Below are 19397 nucleotides of genomic sequence, written 5' to 3'. Positions count from 1 at the left end.
TCGGCACACAAGTGAAATTAACTAGTTTTAGGTGGGCAGCTGTGTTCGTCTGCAGAAGAAGTGCAAGATCTGAGTCCAGGAGCCCCTGAGAGGACCACCGAGATTTCCAGGGCGTGAACTTAAAGGGTCTGATGAAGAGAGCTGTGACTTGCCAAAGGTTTCTCATGACCAGAATCAACTGGTTGCCAACTGGGCTTTTTGAGCTGTGGGACCGTGATCTGATAGTTCTTGCTCTAAACCTTTCACCCTGTCTCATGGAGAGGAACAAATCTCAGTGTGACCTGCCTTGGAAGATGCCAGCCATGTACGCGGGCAAAGCATTAGGAGCAAAAACTACCAGGCTGCAGCCACACAGCCTTGGAAACCCACAATAGCCAGAGTTTTGACTCTCAATGGCACACAACCTAGAAATCCTGCTGGGCCCAAATCTTAAACCATTAACCAAACTCTGTAGTTTTAAATGGGATGAAAGTGCATTGGTAGCTCCTTGAAAGAGGAGCAAAGAAGTGTGTGCAGTTCTCCCCTGGGCTGGAGGACATCTTGTGGGTGGTTCCCATCGTCCAACCGGGGAGGCAAGAAATGACTTTTTCCCCCTTCCTGGTAAGCGGAACCGCCCCTTGTTCTCCAGTCTGTTTCCTGCCTTCAGGGGAGCAGCACGCCGGATTGCCTGCTCCTGCCCTACCCTACTCCTTTATTCCTTCTCTACTTCCTCATTTGTGCCTTTTAACCAGCCGGTCTTTGGACCTTCCCTTTCCTTTCCCTCTCCTGGTCCAGGGACTGCTGATGCGAGCGAAGGCCTTGCTCCCTCTCCTCTCCTCCCCTCCCTCCTTCCCCACCAGCCTCAGAGCCACGGACGCGTGGCACATGCCAGATGCCCTCCTTGAAGCGGGGGCCATATCTGGAGCCGTGGGCACACCAGCTACGGCTAGCCCAACCGGCTGGAGCTACCCCAGCCAACACACTCAGCTGCTCCCAGATGCTGCAGCTAGCCGTCCCCCGTGGGGGGGGGGGGGCGCTCTGGCACACGCCATGAGGGAGAAGGGCCAGGTTGCTATTGGCGCCAACACTCCTGGCCATGCCCCTGCTCCCACGGGGGCTGCCGCCGCCTCCCGAGACCTCCAGCGCTGCTTCTGATGGCCCAGGGCAACTGGCCCCTCCTCTTCAGGACCAGCCTGTAAGTTTCCCGGCTCCTGCATTCAGCTGCCGCCAGACTTCAGCCAGTCCGTGGAGGACACTCTTCAGGTGCAAGTAAATGCGCTTTTGGCGCAACACTTGTATTGTGGGTACAAGACTATCAATCACACCTTTGCATAGCAAGTTCCACCCAAACACTTACTGATTGGTTCCCCACCCTGGCACATGGATGATGTATACGCCACAAAACATTCCCTTCTCACTGGACACAGTGTGTACCAGACTTCCCTCCATGACACACCTCTGAAGATGCCAGCCACAGATGCAGGCGAAACATTAGGAACAAGATCCAACAGACCACGGCCACGCAGCCCCCTGGAAAGGCCACCACAACCAGAATGCTTTAAGCTGATCCTGCATTGAGCAAGGGGTTGGACTAGATGGCCTCAATCGACCCTTCCAATTGTGTGATTCTCAATGTTGGAATTGTGGTTTATTGAAGAAATCAGTTGGAGCGTTTCCAGTAATTGCAAGAATAGCAACATGTGTGTCACTGATATAATGTGTCAGTTGCCGTCTGTGAAAGTTTTAAATGTTTTAATTAATTATTAGTTAAATTGCCATTTGTTTATGAGTTGTGATTAGATATATGTTCATTAGCTGCCCTGAGGCTGATCTTGGCTGGGGGGGAGGGTAGGATATTAAATCTAATAAACAAGCAAATAACTTCGGCACTTCCACTACTAAGCAACTGAAACTATTGAGGGCATCTCTGGAGTTCTCCATTATAGAGAAGACTGCATCAGCAAAAGCACTCGAGAGTAAATTCCAGGGTCGAGCTGACACTTCACTGGAAACTTCCAAATTGTCCAGTAGCTGAAAACTGAATTTAAAAGATTTGATCCGCACCAAATACTAAGTTTTCAAGAAGAAAAAGGGAAACAAGTTCAGTATTATACATTTTTGGAATCTTTTTCTGTTTTGTTGGAATCTGTGATATAACCAGAAAACTCCCCTGGGCTTGCATCTCCTCTAAAATGCAGCGAAAGCTTTGTGAGTTGGTGCCTCCTTAACCCAACCGCTACTTAACCATTAGCCTGCCAGCCCTGTCAGCCAGTTGCAAACTCACCTGAAAGTTTGGCTAGCCAGCGCTCTTGGTTAACCAGGCGCCCTCATTCTCCAGAGATGCCAATTAACAGCATGTTTACTATATTAAGATAAATAGTCTGAATATTGTTAGTATTGGTAGTAGTACTATCATTGCTGCTATTACTGTTGTTATTGTTAATGTCACAGCTGCCAGTTTGATATCACAGCTGAGGATTTTTTTTTATTCTTGTTCTAATGGCTTGAGTGGCTAAAATCAGGGATTCGGTTTCCTTCTTTCAGAGTTCCAGTTGTTCACCACAGCCAGGTCTTATTATTGTTATTTGCATTTTAAAAGCACAGAACAGTATCACTGCCATATCTATGCCACTGGGGAAGGAACACTGACCCCCTCCACTCACACCCCCCCCACCCTCCCCCCCCCACACGGGTGGTCTGAGTAGGAGATGGGGGCCCTGGCCTTTCCTGACTCTGGAGTTTGAAGCGAGGGGCAAAGTGGGGAGGAAAGTGGGTGTCTGTGGCTGCCCAATCTCCACACGCGCCCGTCAGGCCCTGGGTGTGACTTGCCTCTCCTTGCCTCCTCTTCCCAGCGTACCCGCTGCCTGTGGACAACCATATCAGCCCATCAACCTACCTGGGACAGTCCACCTCCCCTACATCACCAGGAAGATACTCCCCCATTCCCAAGGGGATGCTTGGAGATGATGAAATCACCAGGTAGGGAGCGGCAGTGTCTGAAGGGATACATCGGTGACAACAATCCACTTAATCAGCTGAGTTTATTGCTGTTGTTAGCACACTTCTGTCCTGCTGAGGAGCTCAGAGCGGCATGTAACCATTTTATTCTCGTGATGATGGTGAGAATGTCAGGCCGGAGGGTCGGACCCCAGGTCACCTCGTGAGTTTCACGGTAGGGCAGGCATTTGAACAAGGATCATTCATCTGCACATGAACACATGATGCTGTTTTGTACTGAGCCAAATGCTGGCTCTTGCAAGGCATGGCGGCAGCGGTCGAGGGTCTCAGGGTGAAGTCACTCCCTGTAGACTTGAGATTGAGCGGGGACCCCCTGCCCACAGGGCTGGACATGAATGGAGAGCCCTGCTATTGGACAGCAGTGATTCAAAATTGAAGATAGCATGTGGAAAATGGGGCATGTCCCTGACTGTGCAGAAGTTTATTTGTTTTATTCCGCTTCCAGTCCACCCTTCCCCTTCGGGTTCAGTTAATGTGGATTATGTCAGAGTAGAAACTCTCAGCAAAAAGCACAGGTAAAGGGTTTCTTGCCGACTGCCAGGAGATCAGCACTCAGCGGGTGGAGCTGTGGCCAAGACTGCAGGTGCTCCAGGAAGGGATGGAAGGGAACCCTGGGACAGAATTGGCTCCTGGGCTCTGACTTAGGTTTACAGTTTCTTGACTAAGCTGGCCTCAGATTTGGAAAGCTTTATCAGGGACACTGCAGAAGTGCCTGGAGAGCAGGGCCGCTGGAGCGCCTGGAGTGGTTTTAGAGTCTGATGTGCAAGATGGTGGCTGAAGGCCAGGATTCTTTCTGTCTTGCAGGGAGCCACGGAAGATCGTCCTCCATCGAGGATCCACAGGGCTTGGCTTCAACATCGTGGGCGGGGAAGAGGGAGAAGGGATTTTTGTCTCTTTCATCCTTGCAGGAGGACCTGCAGATCTAAGTGGCGAGCTCAGGAAAGGAGACCGCATCATTTCGGTAGGATGGTTCAACTGGGGCAAAAACAATTATATTAATAGAGTATATGTGTTCATGTGTGTGTATATATGCAAATGTAAGTGTTGTAGACGGGGATAATTGTATTGGCCTGAAATAGGGAGCTGAAGGAAAAGCCCACCAGTCAAGAGTGGCAGGGGGAAGCCAGCTGGGGGGTCTGGCAGGAAAACGTGCTGGCGAGATACGGCACTCGGTCCTGTGTCTGAACTAGAGCTTCTGAGGCTGTGGGCTTCTTACCGGCCCATTGCACACGGAACACTTACCTCGGGACTCTTTTCTGCGCAATGGGCTTGCCGAGGGCTCTCCTTGCATTTCTCTGTTTAGACGCAAGGAGGCACTTCCTCCTTTCCAGGTGTTTTTTTGCAGAGGGCTGTCCAGGCCTGGTTCTTCCCTTAACTCTGCCCATATAGTGATTCTTAAAGGCACAGATCTCATTACATCCAGTAATCAAGGCTGCTGGCTTAGCCCTTTAAGCTGTACTTATGCCAGTATTACTGTTCCAAAAGTAACCCCTGCCCTCCAAAAGAAAGAGGCAAAGCAATTCCCTAGATCACAGGCTGCTGAAGAAGGGGACTGTCCTACAGCAGATATCCCCTCCCCACCACACTTCCTGCTGTTAGTGCTGCTGCCTCTGGAGGGCAGAGCCTTGCTACTTCCTAGCTCTCTTTATATTGGTCTCTCGAAATATTAAGAGAATCAGAGTCTGGTGATGTGTGAGTGAGCTTCTTTTCTGTTACTTGAAGCAGCTGGCAACATGGAAGCAGATTGAGGGGGAAGGCGTGCAGAACTGCACGAGGGAGAAGGAAGGCTGGCCAGGAGTGGAAGGAAAATCTCCAGGGCAAAGCTGTGGTCACTGGCAAATCTCCCTGCTCTGGCAGCAAAGCAAATTAAAAGTCGCGCTAAAAGTGGTCTCGTTTGCTGTGGAGAGAATGTAAAGTGAAAGTGGGCTTGAGGAAACAGACGCATACAAGAAATCTTGCCATGATGGACATTCACCCCCTCCCCCCATCATGCAGCTAGTAGCACATTGTGCATAATTGTCCGCTGTGCTTTGCTTTTCAGGGTTACCTAGGTTTGGAATGCCAGTGAATTTAGAAAACTCTCTCTAGAGTGTGTGTGTGACTTTAAACTGAGAGCTGAGTTGAAGGGAGGAGAGAGGGGAATGAAAAAGCGATATGTTTGGTTGATTCTAGATCAGGGGTCTGCAACCTGCAGCTCTCCAGATGTTCATGGTGTTCGTGGACTACAATTCCCATCAGCCCCTGCCAGCACGGCCAGTTTGCCAAGCTGGCAGGGGCTGATGGGATTTGTAGCCCATGAACATCTGGAGAGCCGCAGGTTGCAGACCCCTGTTCTAGATGATGCATGTGGGAGGGCTGTTCTGAAGCCTGCCTGTGTAGTCTGACACAGTCACCGTCCGAGTTGTCAGTGTTTTCAAATGTCCAGTTTTGTTTAAAGCATTTCTGTTACTGCAGATTTTTGGGGATGGTTAAGTGTTTCTCGTGCTCTTATATGAGTCTGAATGCTGTGCTTTGTGGTTCCTATATAGACCTTTCCATGGCTGCAGGATATGTGTTAGACTTTCTTGTATTTTGCTGAACGTAGCATATATTGTATTTTTCTGGTAGGTTTGAAGATTATTTGTAGGTTATGTTTTTCCATCAGTTTCCCTGTTTGATCTGTGATCCCCTTGATGTATCGTGTAAATATTTTTTTCCTGTGTGGGGCTGTTTCTTCTCAGTCCTCTGGGTCTTAAAGGTCTTCTGATTTCTGTTGTGGAGTAGCCACTTGCCTTCAGAGCCCAGTCCAGATGATTGATGACAGACTTTAGCATCAATTGGGCCACACGGTGTATAGAAAACCAACATGTGATGTATTGGCTGTAAGTGCCTGCAGCTGTGGGGCCAGTAATGGGCAGTTAGCAATTCTGAATGTATTCAGTGCAGCTGCAGGTTTAGGTTATGCTGGTTGTGAGAAGCTGTTAGAGAATAAACGGCTTCTATTTTATCCTTCTGACTTGGACTTCTTGAGACATCATAAACACACACAGACTGGTATCTACATAAAAACTTCAACCACCACCCACAACAAAAAAGGGGTCTAATCAAAACTTTGACAGTCTAGATGGTTGATTTCATCAGGGAGGAGGTGAGGTTCACAGATTCATTTTGCACGATCTGTCAAAGTTTTGATTATGTAAGATACTACACTTAAGCAGAAAAAATGAAATGCACAGATACAGGACGGGGGACACCTGACTTGACAACATTACATGCGAAAGGGATCGGAGAGTCTTAGTAGACCAGAAACTGAACATGAGTCAGCAGTGTGATGCGGGGGCCAAGAAAGCCAATGCGATTCTGGGCTGTATCAATAGGAGTATAGTGTCATCAAGGGATGTAATTGTGCCTCTCTATTCTGCATTGGTTAGACCTCACCTGGAATATTGTGTACAGTTCTGGGCACCGCAATTCAAGAAGGACATTGACATGCTGGAACGGGTCTAGAGGAAGGCAATCAAAATAGTAAAAGGTCTGGAATTGATGCCCTATGAGGAGATACACAGGGAGCTGGGTATGTTTGGTGAAGAGAAGGTTAAGGGGTGACATGATAGCCATGTTTAGATACTTGAAGAGATGTCATGTTGGTGAGGGAGCAAGCTTGTTTTCTGCTGCTCCAGGGACTGGGATCAGGAGTAATGGGTTCAAGGTGAAGGAAAAGAGATTCCTCCTAAACATCAGGGGAGCTGATTCCTCTACAGAAGCACTGTGGATATCAATACCAGGGGTGAAGCATAGTTTAACATTAGGAATATATTATCGTCCCCCTGACCAAAGTGCACAAGAGGATTCTGAGATGGAAAAAGAAATTAGAGAGGCCAACAAAAGCAAAAATGTCGTGGTAATGGGCGATTTTAACTATCCCCACATAAACTGGAAAAATGCATGTTCACGTCATAGTAAGGAGAGAACATTCCTGGATATGCTAAATGACTGTGGCTTAGAGCAGATGGTTGTAGAACCAACCAGGGGAGATGTGATCCTAGATCTAATTCTATGTGGGACCCAGGACCTGGTGCGGGAAGTCAGTGTTGTTGAGCCGATAGGGAACAGCGACCACAATGCTGTCAGATTCAGTATCTCTGCATGCGAACAAGTGACAACTACTAATGTAGTTACATTTGCCTTCAGAAAGGGAAATTTCTCAAAGATGAGGGGGATAGTCTTGCAGCAAGCTGAAAGTGAAAATCAAGAGAGTTAAATATGTCCAAGGTGCTTGGATGTTATTTAAAAACACAGTCTTAAAAGCTCAGCTTGAATTTGTTCCGCACGTTAGGAAATTCAGCGCCCAGTCAAGAAAGCCACCATGGTTAACAAGGGAGGGTTGAGGAAATTATTAGGAAAAAAAAGATGTCTTTTAGGAAAATGGAAGTCCAACTTCAACTGATGATGAAGAATACCCAGAGAGAACACAAATGGTGGCAAAAGAGAAGCAAGTTAGCTGTAAGGGGAGGCAAAAAAGGATTATGAGGAACGCATGGCTCACCGAGAACATCAAGACTAGCAACAAAACAGGTTCAACTTCAAAAGTACATCAAAAGCAGGAAGCCAGCTAGGGGAAGCGGTAGGCCCGTTAGGATGATGAAGAGGAAACAAAAGGTGTGCTAAAAGAGATGACAGAGATTGCAGAGAGAAGCTGAATAGAATTTCTTTGCATCTGTCTTCAACCCAAGAGGAGGTGAGGAAAATTCCTGCACCTGAACCAGAAGCTTCTTAGGAGGTGAATCCGAGGAACTAAGCGAGAAGTTAGTGGTAGACAAGGGAAGAAGTTCTGGCAGCCATTGATAAACTAAATGCTACCAAATCCCTGGCCCAGATTGCATTCATATCCAAGAGTTCTTAAAGAGCTCAAAGCATGAAATTGCTGATGTTCTCACATTAATATGCAACTTATCCCCTGAAATCAGGCTCCATCCCACTGAAGACTGGAAGATGGCCAATGTCACACCAATCTTTAAGAAAGGGTCTAGGGGACCCGGGAAATTACAGAGCCAGTCAGTTTGACATCTGTTCCTGGTAAATTATTAGTAGAATCTATCATTAAAGATAAAATTATTAAACAGAGTAGAAAAAGCAAGACCTGCTACAGGGAAGAGTCAGCATGGCTTTTGTGAGAGAGCAAGTCCTGTCTTACAAACTTACTAGGAGTTCTTTGAGGGGTGTAAACAGACATGTGGATAAGGAGGAACCAGTGGACATTGTCTACTTGGATTTCCAAAAGGCTTTTGACAAAGAAGTTCCTCACCAGAGACTGTTAGAGAAAACTCATGGCAATGAAAGGAATAAGAGGGAAGTCCTCCTATGGATTAAAACTGGTTGAGGAACAGGAAACAAAGGGGTGGGTATAAATGGGAAGTTCTCACAATGGAGAGATGTAGGGAGTGGTGTCCCCCAAGGATCCGTTTTGGGACCAGTGCTCTTTAACTTATTCATAAATGACCTGGAAGTAGGGGTGGGTAGTGTGGTGGCCAAGTTTGCAGATGATACCAAATTATGTAGGGTGGTAAGAACCACAAAGGATTGCGAAGAGCTCCAAGCGGACCTTGATAAATTAGATGAGTGGGCTAAGAAATGGCAAATGCAGTTCAATGTAGCAAAATGTAAAGTGATGCACATAGGGGCAAAAAATCCAAACTTCACATACATGCTACAGGGGTCAGTGCTATCAGTCACAGACCAGGAAAGGGATTTGGGCGTCTTAGTTGATAGTTCCATGGGAATGTCAACTCAATGCATAGCAGCTGTGAAAAAGGCAAACTCTATGCTGGGGATAATTAGGAAAGGAGTTGATAATATTTATTTATTTATTTATTTATATTTCAAACTTGTAGGCCGCCTCTTCCCCAAGGGGCTCGAGGCGGCTTCCAACATGGCTGTTCTCCGACAGCAAACTCAACAACACAATTTAACACTCTTAAAACCAGCAGCAATCACATAATTTAAAACAACTTAACAATATAGCTTTTCAAACAGTTCAATCAGCTCGAACAATTTAACGGTCTGAACAGTTTAAAACAGCTTAAAAGGTTTAAACAGTTTAAGGCAGGTGCCCATTCCCAAGGCTAAAAAGGGAGGAAAATACATAATAGAGGAAAGAAGGGAGGGAGGGAAACGGCGGGCCCAGATGGAATCAACAGTGGCCCGACCGAGGTGACAAAGGATGGAAAATTGGCAACCTCGGTTTTAGTTCTGATATTTCAGTGGGGGGCAGTAAAACCGTGGCCAGCCTCCCCAAAGGCCCGGTGGAATAGCTCTGTTTTGCAGGCCCTCACTCTGAGGAACTACAAGCCAAAGGAGATCCCACTTGGGAGCCCGAACTGATGGAAGTAGGGCATTCCCACCAAAGGCAGGGGAGCCAGAAACCGTCCAAGGCCCTGGCCCGGGTCGAGGCTCCAGAAACCACATCGCCAGTGAGGGCTAGGGGTCACCAGCAGTTCATACCGCTGGCGTAAGTGGCCTATGTGGGACATAATGGGTGATGCGGTCCCGTAGATATGAGGGCCCCATGCCGCGTAAGGCCTTAAAGGTTATTACCAGCACCTTGAAGACGATCCGGAACTCCACTGGGAGACAGTGCAGGCGGCATAGCACAGGGGTGATGTGGTCTAAATGAAATCACCACCTGTCCAAAAGCCGTGCAGCTGCATTCTGGACCAGCTTCAACTTCGGGATCTAATCGCATGAGGAGAAGGCCAGCGTAGAGGGAGTTACAGTAATCCAACCTCGAGGTGACCCGTCGCATGGATCCTGCGAGTGGCCAGAGTGCGGGCTGGGAGATAGGGAGCCAACCATTTCGCCTGGCGAAGATGGCATAACCTGGGTTACATGGGCCACCTGGCTCTCCATTGACAAGGCAGAGTCCAGAATGCGGACCCCCGGAAGCCTGAATACTTGAGAACCCAGGAGATAATGTCGGGGCCAGAGCGACCCCTTCCAGAATAGGCGGCTGAAATTCCCTTGGTCTCTCCCCCCGGCCCAGCCAAAGGACCTCCGTCTTTGTTGGATTAAGTTTTAACCCACTCTGCCTCAACCAACCAGCAACCGACTCCAAACAATGCTGTAGAGCCACAGGGGCAGAGGTCGCCCCCCTCTCCATCAGCAGAATGAGCTGGGTGTCATCCGCATATTGGTGACAAACCAGCCCAAAGCTCCGCACCAGCTGAGCAAGGGGTCGCATGTAGATATTAAATAGGGGGGGGGAAAGTAAAGGCTCCCTGGGGAACCCCACAACTAGGAGTGGAGCCCTTTGGGAAACCTCATCCCCATACCACACCTGCACGACCCCGACCCTGGAGAAGCGAGGCAATCCATTGAAGGGCCCGATGCCCCGCACTCAAGGAGGCTGCCAGGCGGTGGATCAAAAGGTCGTGATGGAAGCCACATCCGTAGCTGCTGTGAGATCAAGTAACACAAGCAGCGCCGATCCGCCTTAGGTCTAGCTGCATGCGGAGCATATCTGTGATGGCTGATGAGGGCGGTCTCTGATCCCATGCCCCAGCACGGAAACCGGACTGGAAGGGATCGAGGCGATGCGTCCTCGAGGAAACCCTGAAGCTGCTCCAACACCACTCTCTCAATTACCTTCCCCAGGGCGACAAGAGTTCGGCGGGCTGATGGTGGCCCAGTTACCCAGGATCTAAAGATGGTCTTTTTAAGAGTGCGTGGACCACTGCCTCCTTCCGGCCACCCGGAAACACTCCTTGCTCAAGGGAGCAGTTGACTATATTCAACAGGTGGGGTCGTAACTCCACTCACGACATAGCTTTTATCAATAACAGGAGAGGCACGGATCCAGAGGACAGGTAGTAGGTCTGTAACAGCAGCTAGGGCCCTATCAACGCCAGGACTGCGCCAGAGTAGGGAAAACCGGTCAAAGATTGGACCCAAAGGCGGCGGAGAATTTTCGAGTTCCTTTACTGTATCAATTGTGGTCGAGGAAGGTCCCGGCGGTGAATGGCGACTTTATCTACAAAAAAACTCTGGAATGCCTCACAGCCAATAGCCAATTGAGAATTTGTACGGGCCCTCCACCAGAGAGGTGAGGGATCCGGACAATCCGAAATAATTGTGCCGGGCGGAAACTAGCAGATGCTTGAGGGAGGGGCGAGAAATGGGCATTCTTAGCCCTCCGTGTAAAGCCAACTCATAGGCTTTCATAAGCGTCCTATAAGTTGTTGGCGCCACTTCGTCGCCGAGACTTCCTCCACACTTTCGCTCTAGCCGTCTGAGTTCCCGTTTCATTTAGGCGCCCAGCTCCTCCGTGTACCAAGGAGCTACGCCCCTTGACGAGCGCGCAGAGGGCGCTTGGGAGCAATTTCCTCGATGGCATCGGCAAGCCTGGTATTCCAGTCTGACACCTGCTCGCCGAGGGTGCCAGGAGGCTCAGGATCCCATAAAGCATTCAGGAACCTGTCCGGTTCCATAAGTCTTCAGCGGGTGGACAGAAACCGTCCGTCGCCTAGACAGGGTTGAGGCGGCGGGTCCATCCGAACCTTCAGGGCAAAATGATCGGACCATGGCACTCTGCTCACAGAGGATACGACCATGTTCACTCCTGCCCCAAAAACCAGATCCAAGGTGTGACCAGCTTCATGAGTGAAGCGCCCGGTGTTTAAAGGGGAGAGTCCAAGCGTGCGCCATGGATGACAGCACCAGGTCCACTGCCGCTGAACAAGAGGCGGTGTCCACATGGACGTTGAAGTCCCCCAGAACAATAAGCCGGGGGAAGTCGCAACGCCCACTTTCGGCCACCGCCTCCAGCAGCCGGTAACTTGAGCCGTCGCCCGGTGCGCTAGGCGACCCGGTACACACCAGGAAGAGCGGCCAACCTCTCCCCAGACAGCCGCGCCAATCCAGCACACTCGAATCCGGGGAATTTGAGGGGCGGGGACTGCCGCCGAAGGCGATGGAATCTCGGATGAACATCGCCACCCCTCCCCCCCGGCCCTGTGTTCGAGGCTGGTGGACACTGGCGAAACCTGGGGGCATGATAGCATTCAAAGTGACTGTCACCAGCCTTCCAGCACCCAGGTCTCGGTGATGCAGGCCAGGTCCATCGGCTGCGCCTCGAGAAAGTCTCGAAGCGTTGCGATCTTATTATTAATGGACCTGGCATTTATCAACACCAGGCGCCGAAGCAGGAGTGCCAACCTGAGTCTCTCTGCCCGCATCTCTCGGGATAGGTCGGAGGCCAGAAAAGGGACGAGCATAAGTGTATCTCCTCCCTTTTCTCTCATATGGCCCCCTCCTAGCCGCATAGCTACCCCGTCCCCACACTACTGGGATCTCCCTGCCCCCCTGCATTGCCCCCCCACTGCCGTCTCCTCCCATAAAGACCTATAACAGACTAACTACCCCACAGCTCAATACTAAAATACAATCAATGCAATCTATAACAAGTAAAAAACTACAACCCTCCCACTATACTACCCTCTCACTATACTCATCTAGATTGCAAGTACAATCAGGGAGTTTGGAAAGGATAAGCCAAAGAAGTGGGCTAAAGGAGGGCGCTAAATGACAAAGAGGAGAAGCTGCTGCCACCAGCTCTCCTCGCCCTCTAGTAGAGCAAACGATGGTTCTGCGTGGTCCACTGGCAGAGTCAATGAGGCGATGGTATAATTACTACTGCACAGACAGTGGGCGTGGGGCTCCCACCACCCAGGCCAGCTGCTCAAGTGTAAGGTATCCGAATTAGGGAAGCAGCAGCACAGAGGAGCCGCTCGAGTAGCAACCAGGGTGCCTCTGCCACCAGTCACCCCAATCAGCTCCCGAGCCGGGAGCTCCGTACTCAGAGATTGTCTTTCAGAGTGTGGTCCGTTCAGCCCTCTCACGGCTGACTTGCCTGGCATGAGACTGGCAATGATGTCATCAGGTGCCAGTTCCTTCACGGCTCCCCACCGCTCAGTCGGCTGTTTAAACAAATCACGTCGACTGCATGATTGAAAGCATCCAGCCTTCCAATTTGTCTCCGGAAGGATTGCAAAACTGCAAGGATTGTCATGCCCTTATATAAAGCAGTGGTGCGACCGCACTTGGAGTACTGTGTTCAGTTCTGGTCGCCACATCTCAAAAAGGATATCGAAGAGATAGAAAAAGTGCAGAGAAGGGCAACGAGGATGATTGAAGGATTGGAGCACCTTCCTTATGAGGAGAGGCTGCAGCGTTTGGGACTCTTTAGTTTGGAGAGGAGACGTCTGAGGGGGGATATGATTGAAGTCAATAAAATTATGCATGGGGTAGAAAATGTTGACAGAGAGAAATTTTTCTCTCTCTCTCACAATACTAGAACCAGGGGGCATTCATTGAAAATGCTGGGGGGAAGAATTAGGACTAATAAAAGGAAACACTTCTTCACGCAACGTGTGATTGGTGTTTGGAATATGCTGCCACAGGAGGTGGTGATGGCCCACTAACACGGATAGCTTTAAAAGGAGCTTGGACAGATTTATGGAGGAGAAGTCGATCTATGGCTACCAATCTTGATCCTCCTTGATCTCAGATTGCAAATGCCTTAGCAGACCAGGTGCTCAGGAGCAGGAGCAGCAGAAGGCCATTGCTTTCACATCCTGCATGTGAGCTCCCAAAGGCACCTGGTGGGCCACTGCGAGTAGCAGAATGCTGGACTAGATGGACTCTGGTCTGATCCAGCAGGCTCTTTCTTATGTTCTTATCAGGAAAAACTTCCTGACCGTCAGGGCTGTTTGACAGTGGAATGCACGACCTTGGAGTGTGGTGGAGTCTCCTTCTTTGGAAGTTTTTAAAGAGAGGCTGGATGACCATCTGTCAGGAGTGCTTTGATTGTGTGTTCCTGCATTGCAGGGGGTTGGACTTGATGGCCCTTGGGGGGCTCTTCCAACTCAATGATTCTAAGCTGTCGAAAAGTGTCAGCTCAAATTTATATTGAGTTATGGCCTCAAAGTATTTGTTGCCATAGTTTTATTTTTATTTTTATTTTGTAAATATTTTGCTTAAAACCTTAAAGTTACCTATCAGTTATAAGAAACATTGGAATCCCACCTTATTTTCCTTAGCACGATGCAAGCCATCCACTTTGCCTTATAAACTCATACACACTACCAAAAGGAGATAAAGGAGGGTTTTTTTGGAATTTATGTTCCTGATGGCAGCTACCATATGGGGAAGAATTAAGGGAGCAAATATTTGTTGGCACATATATATTTATTCATAACGGGGGGGGGGGGGGAGGGAACGTCGCTTTTGGTGGCCGCAGGTGGAAGAGCCATCACACCCTCCTGTTCTGTGTAAAGTTTGCGAGTGAGAGAGGGCGGCCTTTCGTTTATTCCTGGTCTTGGCATCTGTACATCTTTTCAAGTGAGGCAGCCGTAATGCTGGGCCTGCAGGGAGTGAGGGCACGGTGGCTCTTACATCTTTCTCTTTAGCCAGTGCAACACACAAGTGGGCATCTGGATGTTGTGCAGTTGGCTTCCTTTTCAGTCTCCCGTTCCCCATTCAGGATACTGGTTTCGATCTGTACCCCCCTCAGTAGCTTAGGGCATCTGGCACTTCGGCAACCCCCTCCCCCCTCCACTTCAGAATAAAATGGGGCCCAGAGAGGCCCTGGACTAGCGGCTCAGCAGCTTTGGGGACCAGAGCCCTGGCAGTACCTTTTTTGATGGAGGAGGTGCTTACTTGCCAGGGATGGGCATGAACTGAGTAGCATATTTCGGACTGCCAAAATATTAGAGGAGATGGTGCTGGGGATGCTTTTTTCCATTGCAGGCAGCAGCTTGTGGTTGTTGGGGGTGGGTTGGCTGGGGTCTTTGCTTTGTTTTTGTGGGGAGGGGGCAGTTTGCTTGCTGGAACTGATCCAGGAGGACTTGATCTCCCTCCAGCTGCAACACAATTGTCTACTTACTTGAGCTCTGATCTGACCTCCAGCTGTTGTTGGGAGATGCACCTCCTCCTGTTCTCTTCTGTTTGCCTTTGCAGGTAAATGGCGTTGACCTCAAAGCTGCGACTCACGAAGAGGCAGCAGCTGCTTTGAAGAATGCAGGCCAGGCGGTCACGATCCTGGCGCAGTACCGCCCAGAAGGCAAGTGGCTATCGTGCTTCAGTGGGGCACAAAGTTCCATCTGGTGGATAGGAGGCTTGTGTTGAGGCTTGAACAGGTTGGAGCATTTCAGAAATGCTGCAGGCAGAAGCCCTCGCTTCCACCAGGACCAGTGATAGCCGTAGTTGCATGCACACACTCTGCTCTGGAGAGGCTCAGGGTCATGGAGTCATAGAGCTGGAAGGGGCCATGAAGGCCATCTAGTCCAACCCCCTCCTCAATGCAGGATCAGCCCACAGCATCCCTGACAAGTGTTGTCCAGCCATTGCTGAAAGGTCACCAGAGAGGGGACTCATCACCTCCGTAGGCAGCCCGTTCCATTGCTGAACTGCTCTCACTGCAAAAAATACCTTCCTAATGTCCAGCTGGTATCTTTCCCCCTCTAATTGCTATTCATTCTTGTGAGTCCTCCCCTCTGCTGCCAATAGAAGCAGCCCCCTTTCTCCTGAATGGCAGCCTTTCAGATACTTCAGCAGGACAGTCGTGTCCCTCAGCCTTTCCTTGCAGGGCTTGGTCTCCAATACCCTGATCTTCCTTGTCACTCTCCTCTGCACCTGCTCTGTTCTGTCCACATCCTTTTTGAAGTGAGGCCACCTGAACCGCACACAGTATTACTTCAGTTGAGACCTGGCCAATGCGGAGTCTGGCGGGACTATCACGTCTTGTGATTGGAATGTTATGCCTCTGTTGATGCACTCCAAGTTTGCATTGGCCCCTTTTTTGCTGCTGCTGCTGCACCACATGGGCTATTCATATGTAGCTTATGCTCCACCCATCCTCCTTCTTCCCACCCTGTGCTATCCAGAAGTTTGTGCCCCATTCCAGTATGTGCGTCCTAGATGTAGAACTCTGCACTTAACCCTGTTGAAACGCATTTTGTTCACATTCGCCAACTTTTCCAGTGTGTTCAGATCTTGTTGAATTTTATCTCTGTCTTCTGGTGTATTTGCTACCCCTCCCATCCTCGTAGGCTGATTTTTCAGAACGGTTCCTTTGCCCTCATAGGTCTAAGGCAGACCTGGGCGTTATACGGCCCGCAGGCCACATCCAGCCCGCCGGATGACCCTGACTGGCCCCCCTGCCGTGCTGGGGAGTGAGGCGCCTTTGAAAGCCCCGCAGAAGCCGGTTGCCTTGGCTGCCTGCTTCTGCGGGGCTTTCAAAAGCGCCTCGCCCCCCTGCCTTTTGGCCCGGCCCTCCACAATATTTTCTGTTTCTTATGCGGCCCCATGGAAAAAATAATTGCCCACCCCTGGTCTAAGGAAAGGTTGCATTTATGACAGTTTCTCAAAGCATGTGCGGCATGTCAAAAGTAATTTATGGCAGAGAGGTTTTGGTGTTACCACAAAATCTAAGCTATTAGCAGCAGTTATAACGGCTGGCAGACAGTCTCCATGTCACTGAATTGCTTTGAACTGTACTGTCTCCCCCCATTCCCTTCCCCCCCATATTTTTGTGTAGAATACAGTCGTTTTGAAGCGAAAATACATGACTTGAGAGAGCAGATGATGAGCAGCAGCATCAGCTCAGGATCGGGGTCCCTGCGGACCAGTCAGAAGCGGTCCCTCTACGTCAGGTGAGGCCATTTTCTACTCCAGTCAAATCAGCCGCGTAATTGCCTGTTGTTATACCCTTTTCAACAGAAAGAACTAAGCAGAAGGGAGACTTCGTCCCCCACGGGACAGACCGCCTTTGTTTCAGGATGCTCCGTAGGCTGGCTCTGGGGCGCAAGGGGAGCATTCTGAAACAAAGACGGTCTATTCCGTGGGGGACGAAGTCTCTCTTCTGCTTAGTTCTTTCCGTTGAAAAGGAGTGATGTTCTCTGTAAGACCGTGACCACCTTGGCCTTCCTGGTTGCAGGTCTTAGAGTGAGAGAAGTTAATATAAAATAGCTTTACTTCGTTTCAGTGAGATTCTCCTGTTGTGGTTTGTTGCACCTCAGGAGAGAGGAGGAGCAGCTCTTGCCATCAGGACCTGGTCCATAGACTTAGAGACTGCTCGTGGGTGTGGGGAATGTGGTGGTCTCTCAGGGGCTGGGCTGAGTTGTGGGCTTTCTGCATGATTGGTGTCACTACCTGTTCCAGAAACAGTGCTCTGGCTGGGGGGCTGAAGGAATAAAGCGTCAGTGATTCTAGCCTGACTTGAAAAATGATTCCAGAAGGCCGTGTGGGAAACTTCATCATTGCTCCCCAGCAATTCTGCCATGTAGCTCTGCTGTGCTGGTAGCTTTTGTAAATGCCTGGCTGAGGTCACCTGGGCATTTGGGGTTCTTCGTCACCCAAGGCTGTGTCGCTTGTCCACCAGACTTCATCGGTGCAGTGGAGGGGCACTCAACCAGTCATCCCTAGTTTTTGCCAGGCTGTCACAGACGCATTGGAGGCGGTGAGCAGGTGTCCAGAGGCGGCAGCAGTAGGCAGAGTGAGAATTTGATTGAATTGAAGTGCAGGTCAGCCAAGGTGGAGCTGATGCTGGAGAAATGTTCTCTGGCCGCCACCAGTATTCGGCAGCCGTGGGCGGCAGGTGGGGACATGGGAGGTGGGGGCTTGGAATTTGAATTTCTTGCACTCAGTCAAGGTGAAGAACAGTTGCAGAGCCCTGCTGGGTCAGACCAGTGCGGTGTCCATCTAGTCCAACATCCTGCTTCACACGACAATTGGATGCAGTTGCCCTGGACGGCCCATGATCAGGGCATTGAGGCTAAGTGCTCATAAAACCGTGCTTGCTGCAGAGAGAGCTGTTTCTCCCTTTCCCGTGTGTTCTGCGTTTAGAGTTTCGTAGTTTAGACTCCTCCAGATAACCAAGGATGAAGAGAAGAGCTTCCCACCCTGCAAATAATGGAGAAGTGGAGAAATCTGGTGCAGTGAGGGCTACAATGAGTGGCTGTTTTGCTTGGAATACCAACCCACATCCCACTGAATGAGTTGCGGTGGGTCTTTGTCAACCCCGGCTCCCGTTGGGCTTGCTCTTCAGGATGAAGAAGTGTACCCAGGAGAGTGGCTTAGCGTGGGCCTATGTTAATGATCCGGCCACCACTTTTGGAAAACCAGAAGATAAGATGTGAATGTCAAAAACAAGATGCTGCGGATCAGATGGACCCTGTTGCAATCTCAGAAGTGAAAGACTTTGGAAATGGGGGAGGGGGAGGGGGGGAGAACAGCTTGGGGAATAAACTGAAATTCTACATAATGTAGTTTATTGACGCTTTCAGGCCCCACTCCCTGTGGATCACTAGAGGCTTGTGACCGTTTCCGGGGGTGGTGTTGGAGTGACTCGAGCCCCTTTGCGGTTTGTTCTCTTCAATAGCTGTTGTGTTTTTGTGGCCACTGTTGCCTCGTTTACTGATTCTTTCCCTTCTTAGAGATGCAGCATATCACCTTTCAGGAATTTTCTCCTGGATTTTCTAAGTTAATCAAGCAGCTGTTACTGCATTAAAAATTATCACACGGCACTTTGTACATTTATGGGGACAGAATTTAACCAAAGTGGTTCTGAGGTATTTATTTATTTATTTATTTATTTATTATTCCACTTATTATACCGCCCTCCCCCGAAGGGCTCAGGGCGGTTCACATCATTAAATAAAACAGTGGATATATTGAGAATTAAAACAATTTAAAAGCAGCATTCAATTACAGCCGTTCGAATTAAAATAAGATGGCATCCAGCTGTTAAAAACTCTACATAAGGGAACAGCAGGCTCTAGTTGTTTCTAGGCACCCTATCAGCGGCTGGACTCTCCAAAAGCCCGGCGGAATAACTCGGTCTTGCAGGCCCTGCGGAACTCGTTAAGGTCCCGCAGGGCCCGGACAGTTGGAGGGAGAGCATTCCACCAGGCAGGGGCCAGGGCCGTAAAAGCCCTAGCCCTAGTGGAGACCAACCCGCGCATCATAGAAGGGCTGGGGAATTTCACGAAGCAGGTTGGCACTCTGCTGAACGCATGAGACCCGGCGTGGGGCACGTGTGGGGCCAGGCAGGTCTCTCGAATCACGAAGGTCCCCAGACCAGCGTAAGGCCTTAAAGGTTAACACCAATGCCTTGAAGACAATCCGGAACTCAACTGGAAAGCCAATGCGAAGCTGATGCAACACGGGTGTGATATATGGTCTCTAAAGGCACCTCCCGTGAGCAAGCGGGCCGCCGCATGCTGGACCAGTGTCCATTTCCCGGATCAGCCGCAAGGGAAGGCCAAGCGTAGAAAGAGTTGCAATGAATCTAGCCTGGAAGGTGACCGTTGCATGGATTACAGTGGCCAGGTCCGCCTGGGAGAGGAAGGGAGCCAGTCGCCCGGGCT

At 49.9% G+C, this 19397-nt stretch overlaps 1 protein-coding gene across 10 annotated transcripts in view; it reads left to right on the top strand.

The window, feature by feature from the left end:
• The window catches only part of DLG1 (discs large MAGUK scaffold protein 1), a 109302-nt gene that overhangs the window by 67009 nt on the left and 22896 nt on the right, over nt 1-19397 (top strand). For all 10 annotated transcript variants that reach the window (XM_048505493.1, XM_048505491.1, XM_048505490.1 and 7 more), the window contains 4 exons: nt 2832-2958; nt 3802-3958; nt 14989-15091; nt 16568-16682. In XM_048505493.1, the coding sequence (XP_048361450.1) occupies nt 2832-2958; nt 3802-3958; nt 14989-15091; nt 16568-16682 (502 nt within the window). The remainder of the gene's footprint in view (nt 1-2831; nt 2959-3801; nt 3959-14988; nt 15092-16567; nt 16683-19397) is intronic.

Source organism: Sphaerodactylus townsendi, linkage group LG08 (assembly GCF_021028975.2).
Source record: "Sphaerodactylus townsendi isolate TG3544 linkage group LG08, MPM_Stown_v2.3, whole genome shotgun sequence".
Taxonomy (NCBI): Eukaryota; Metazoa; Chordata; class Lepidosauria; order Squamata; family Sphaerodactylidae; genus Sphaerodactylus; species Sphaerodactylus townsendi.
The sequence above is the reverse complement of the archived record's forward strand: the minus strand, read 5'-3'. Positions and strand labels throughout refer to the sequence as shown.